At 42.8% G+C, this 6154-nt stretch overlaps 1 protein-coding gene across 1 annotated transcript in view; it reads left to right on the plus strand.

Annotated features, from left to right (window-relative positions):
* Positions 1-11: 11 nt before the first annotated feature.
* Positions 12-6154, plus strand: part of DHTKD1 (dehydrogenase E1 and transketolase domain containing 1) — a 28358-nt gene continuing 22215 nt past the window's right edge. The window contains exon 1 of the mRNA XM_014309179.2: positions 12-123. Coding sequence (XP_014164654.2) covers positions 12-123 — 112 coding nt within the window. The remainder of the gene's footprint in view (positions 124-6154) is intronic.

The following is a 6154-nucleotide window of genomic DNA, read 5'->3' on the forward strand; positions in this document are numbered from 1 at the left end:
TCTGTGCCGTCATGTGGCGGGGGGGGCCCTCCGGTGTCACCGTGATAAAACATTGGGGTGACAGTGTCCGAAAGCGACATTGCTGCCTCAGGGGGGCTTCACGGGCGTCCACTAGTGTGCCTGGTTCTGGGCTCCTCAACACAAGGGAGACGAGGAGCTGCTGCAGAGGGTCCAGCGGAGACCAGAGACGAGGAGGCCTCTGAGCATCTCTCAGTGAGGAGGGACTGAGGGAGCTGGGCCTGGCCAGTGTAGAGAAGACTGAGAGGGCATTTAATTAATGCAAGTAAACGTCTCCAAGGCAGGTGCCAAGAGCCTGGTGCCTGGCTCATCTCAGTGGTGCTAAGCGACAGAGCACTTGTAGCCATGATATTTTCTGAAAAATCCTTTCCTTAGGATTTTTTTCTCCTGAGAAGCTGAGAGGCCTCAGGAACAAAATGTAAACAATGATTATCTGCTGCTGTGGAATGCAACAGGTGCATCTGTGATTGGTCTCATGTTGGTTGTTTCTAATTAATGGCCAGTCAGTCCTGCTGTCTGGACTGTCTTGGTCAGTCACAAGCCTTTGTTATCATTCCTATTCTATTCTTAGCTAGCCTTCTGATGAAATCCTTTCTTCTATTCTTTTAGTATAGTTTTAATATAATAAATATCATAAAATAATAAATCAAGCCTTCTGAAACATGGAGTCAACATTCTCGTCTCTTTCCTCATCCTGAGACCCCTGCAAACACCACCACAAACACTCTTAAAGATGAGATTTCACCTCCAATGAGGAAGAACTTCTTTATATTGAGGGTGGTAATGGGACAGGCTGCTCTCAGAGGCTCCCTCTGGAGACATTCACAACCCACCTGGATGTGTTCCTGTATCACCTGCTCCAGGTGACCCTGCCTTGGCTGGAGGATTGGACTGGATGATTTCCAGAGGTCCCTTCCAAACCCACCCATGTCACAGACACATTTTATGAAAAATCCTTTCCTTAGGATTTTTTCTCCTGAGAAGCTGAGGGGCCTCAGGAACAAAATGTAAACAATGATTATCTGCTGCTGTGGAATGCAACAGGTGCATCTTTGGTCCATGTTGGTTGTTTCTAATTAATGCCCAATCACAGTCAGCTGGCTCAGACTGTCTAGAGAGTCATGAGCTTTTGTTATCATCCCATTCCTGCCTTTCCTTTCAAGCCTTCTGATGAATCATTTCTCTATTCTTTTAGTATAGTTTCAATATAATATATATATCATAAAATAATAAACCAGCCTTCTGAAACATGGAGTCAACATTCTCGTCTCTTCCCTGGTCCTGGGGCCCCTGTGAACACGACCACACACCCATTCTGTGATTCTTTCCTTGGGTGTCTTTTCTAGTCTAAATTTGGTCTCTCTGCCCTCTAGTCCTGTCACTGTCCCCACCTGGACATCTGAGGATATTTTAGAGCGGTGAATTTAGTGCCACTCCCAGAGCTGTTGGAAAGGCTCTCTGCCTGCATTTCTGGGCACAGCATCACCTCTTGGGCAACCCTAAAGCTGCCTAAGCTGGAAAAAGCTGGCACGGCCCAGAGTTGCAGAGTGGGAATCTGGTGTTTATTTTACATTTTGAATCCAGATTCTGACAGAAGCTTTTAGGTTGGGAAAGCCTTTACACCTCTCTGGGCTTAGCACAAGCCTTCAGCAATACTGGACTTTGACAGCAGGCACAGGCCTGGGTGTACATAATGAGGTTATTCAACTGTTAAACTTGCTTTTTACTCAGAGGCAAGAGTCAGCCTCAACAGAAGACACTGTTTACTGATGCAGAGCTTTAGGTGTGTTCTGCCAGCTGGTACAGGACTAGACAGGTTGGGGTTTTTTTCCAGGGAAGAGCTCTCCTCCCTGCTGTTTAACTTCATTGCTCATTTTGCAGACATATCTAAAAATCTTTCTGGACAAGTTTGAAAGGATGGAGTCGTGCTTGTTATTGGCACAGATCATGCACATGTCCCTGCTCACAAAGATCTCATTTGCTTGCCAAAATATCTTAAACTACCAAGTTGATTCAACTGAATCAATGGAATGGAGAAGATCCATGGCAGAACATAGTAAAAAGGGGACAGAAAGTACATATTGGTGTTGGCACTTTATTTTCCAAAGGCACCAATCCTTTGGCCTGTCAGGGGGTGCCTTTGGATTTCTCTTTTTAGGGGGAATTGGATTATACTTGGGTTAAGTATCAGTGGCACTGGCATTACATCAAGAGATGTTGGCTTATTTTCTTCTGAAGCACAATGTTGCTGCCCTTTCCAGCATGCATAAAAAGCACAATCACTACAGTTTTGAAAGGAAAGCAAAATCTCCTTTTGTGTTTATACCACACTCCCACATCTATAGTTATGTTGGAGCTCTCTCTTGTAAAGGCCATGCAAGCAAACTTAGAAAACTTTTCCTTCTAAAGTACCTGTTTCATTTGTGCACATACTGATCCAGCTTTTGTACTGACTTGCCAAAACCAAAACCAGGTAGATGTTTCCTAAATCTCAAACATAATGCATGCCTTTTTTTTTTTTTAATTCCTGAAGCTCATCTTCTCAATTTTTTTTATGTGTTTCCTCAATTACTGGCACCAAACATGCACACAGTATTTAAATTGTGCCAAATACTGGCCTAATGTAGAATCTGTAGGTGTCCTCTATATTTCCTTGCAGCCAAATCCAGCAATTATCTTCTTTTCTGAGTGAGTGGATATTCACAGAATTTTATAGATCCACCTGCTTTTTTCTCATGATATTTGGAGATTATTTATAGCCAATGTTTCCTGCAAAGGAGCTACATTTTAGTGTACATTCTCTTTCAATTTGTACAAGCTTTCACCTCATCCTGTTAAAATAAGTTGTGTTTGCTTATCTCCAGCTTGACTCTCAGATTCAAGGTAACCTCTCCTCACCACTTACCTCCAGCTGACAAACTTCATCAGCACTCAAGATGTGAGCAACCTTTCTGCTTTTTTGGGTTGATCTAACTACTCAAGTGGCAAGAGAGATAATTCCTTTAGAAATATTCCCAGTGCTGCTGATTTTCTATGCTGCCAGGTAGTCAGACACTATTTAGTATGTACAGCAGCATTGGTTTTAGGCATTTCTAGTATTTTTAGTGAGAGCATCATGTAGTACTGAATGAACCTCTCACAGGAGCCTTCTCTAAGACAGGCTTTGTGCCAGAAGAGCCAGGCTGGGAGAGTCACTTTGCCCACACCCTCAGCAGTGGTGTTTCTGCTGGCACAGGTACCACTTTCTCACATTTAGACATGAATCAAAGTCAACAAAACCTTTCCTTGACCTAGATAAAGCTACAGCAATGCTTTTGTCACGTGTAATCATGTCCTACACAAGATGATTATGTTGGCAAATCTGTAAAGTACTTTAAATCTCTATTAACTGGATTTTGAGTCATATAAAAACCCTAACAAGTTGACTTGATGAGATATATATTTCATAAACACCTGCTTAGACTTTATTAAACTTCTATTAAGTGAACTTATATATACAAATATCCAGTTAGTTCGCTGAGATCCACATTGTGTGTCTGAAATGTCTCATTGGAGAAACTGGAAAATTTTTAATGTTCAAACCTATTCCTATCAGTGCTAATTGGGAAATATTCAACTAACTGCCTATATGATTCAAAGCAAAACCACAGTGATATCTGCTGTTTGACTGGTATTTGTTTAAGAACTGTGGAAAAGTATTTTATCATCCTGCAATCTGCCTGCAACATTTGTCTTTTTCCTCAAGCACAGAATGGAAATATTTAACTACATCAATGTTTTCTCCCTCTCCACTGTCAGCTTCAAAAAAATCACATAATCTTGCAGCATTATTTTTAAGATTCCTTCATTCTAATTGAAAAAAATATAAATATTCACGGCCATATTTCTACTACACTTCACTGTATGGACCACATGTCCACTGTCCTTCTGTCACTGTATCCTTTTGTCCTCCTTGCAGCATTAAAGGTCATTTATTTTTGTATTTTTCTCCCACATTGGATTTTATAAATATGCATAAACCAAACCATACAGGCCTCAAGGAACATAAGTGGCCCTTCTGCAAGAACTGTGAATACCATAAAATCCCAGACCAATTGGAACTCATTCAGTTCTGAAATCCAGTTCCACCTGTTCCAAAGGCAAATACCATGGTTTGATTTAGACAAAAAATGTTCTTTGAATTTGTCATTGTGAAGGCTACAGGAGCACAACCAAGTCTATGGAAAGGGAACTTGCCAGTACCCCAGACCTGCATTCACACAAGTTTACAGAATCACAGAAAGGTTGAGGTTGGAAGGGACATTTAAAGACCATCTGGTGCAACCCCCTGCCACAGGCAGGGACACCTTCCGCTATTCCAGGTTGATCAGAGCTCCATCCAACCTGTCCTTGGACACATCCACAGGTGGGACATCCCCAGCTTCCCTGCACAACCTGTTCTGGTACCCTACCATGCTCACAGCAAAGAACGTCCTCTTAAAACCTAACCTAAACCTACACTCTCTTGGTTTGAAGCCATTCCTCCTTCTTCTGTCACTACATGCTCTTGTAAAAAATTCATCTCCATCTTTTCTTGCAGACTCCCTTCAGGCACTAGAAGGCTGCAGTTAAGTCACCAGGAAGCCTCTTCTGCAGGCTGAACAATCCCAATTCCCTCAGCCTTTCCTCATAGGAATGATGTTCCACCTCTCTAACCAACTTGGTGGCCTCCTCTGGAATTGCTCCAACAGGGCCATGTCCCTCCTGTGCTGAGGACCCCAGAGCTGGATGCAGCACTGCAGGTGGGGTCTCACATGTGTAGAGTTGGAAGGGACCTCTGGAGATCATCCAGCCCAACCCCCCTGCCAAGGCAGGGTCACCTGGAGCAGGTGATGCAGGAACACATCCAGGTGAGTTGTGAGTGTCTCCACAGAAGGAGACTCCACAACATCCCAGAGCAGCCTGTCCCAGTGCTCTGCCACTCTTAAGGAAAAATTCTTCCTCATGTTGCGGTTGTGAAATACAAAGTTGTGTTTTGTGTCAGGTGTCTACAGGCAATTTGTGATTGTGATATGTGTGGAAACCAACCAGGGACAGTTATAAAGATGAATTCTAATAATAACTGAGGAAAGTAAAGCATGGAAGAAGGCCTTTGAACCTGTCTTTTGTTCACAATTAATCTTAGTTGATTTAGGAACATTTTGAATTAAAGCGTTAAGGATGTTGCTCTTTGCTTGCAGTTAAGCCTTAAAGAGTTTTGCAATAATAATCTTTTGAAGTATAATTTTAGAATATTGCTTGTATCCTTGAAACTATAGCTTTGGAATATATATAAAGGAAACATGCTTATCTCACGCCTTAACAAAACAGAGAAAAGCAGCTTGAGAAAGGAAGATGAACATCAACTCAAGGCTTTATAGTTTTGACCAAGGGAAGCTGGACATCACTGTTATGAGATTTATAGTCCTTGCAATTAAAAGGTGGACCCACATCTGGGGAGCTGGACTTCACCAGATTGGATTCATCTTTTTTCTTTTGGAAACCGGACCACCACCATCTGGGGATACTCCTTTTTGGGATACATCCTGAGAAAAACTAAATCATAATAGTGTATAGAATTGTGAATAGAAAATTGTGAATAGAAACTGCTGATGAGTAAAAATTGGAATAGAAACTGCTGAGAAAGCTGATGAGTACCCCTACAAATACCTGTAAGCCTCAACTATTGGTGTGCAGTTGGAGGGAAAACTTCCCCCACTGTACCCAGCGCTGTATTGCTAATATTTACCATATTAATTAATAAATTGATTGCTGCTTGAATATTGGCCTAGTCAAGCTTCTTATTTATAACACGGTGGAACTTTTTGTGGTTTATTTTATGGCTATTGCTCCTACTCCTGTTGCTGGGCACTACTGCAGAGAGTCAACCAACTTCTTGGCACCCACCTTTGAGACATTTATTGCATTCATGAAATCTCCTCCCAGTCTTCTCCAGACTGGACAGGCCCAGCTCCCTCAGTCTCTCCTCACAGGAGAGATGCTCCAGAGGCCTCCTCATCCCTGGGGCTCCTCTGCAGCGGCTCCTTGTCCCCCGTGTGCGGAGTAGCCCAGAGCTGGGCACAGCACTCCCGATTGCCTCGCCAGAGCCGAGAACATC

This window comes from Geospiza fortis, unplaced genomic scaffold (genome assembly GCF_000277835.1).
Source record: "Geospiza fortis unplaced genomic scaffold, GeoFor_1.0 scaffold428, whole genome shotgun sequence".
NCBI classification, from domain to species: domain Eukaryota; kingdom Metazoa; phylum Chordata; class Aves; order Passeriformes; family Thraupidae; genus Geospiza; species Geospiza fortis.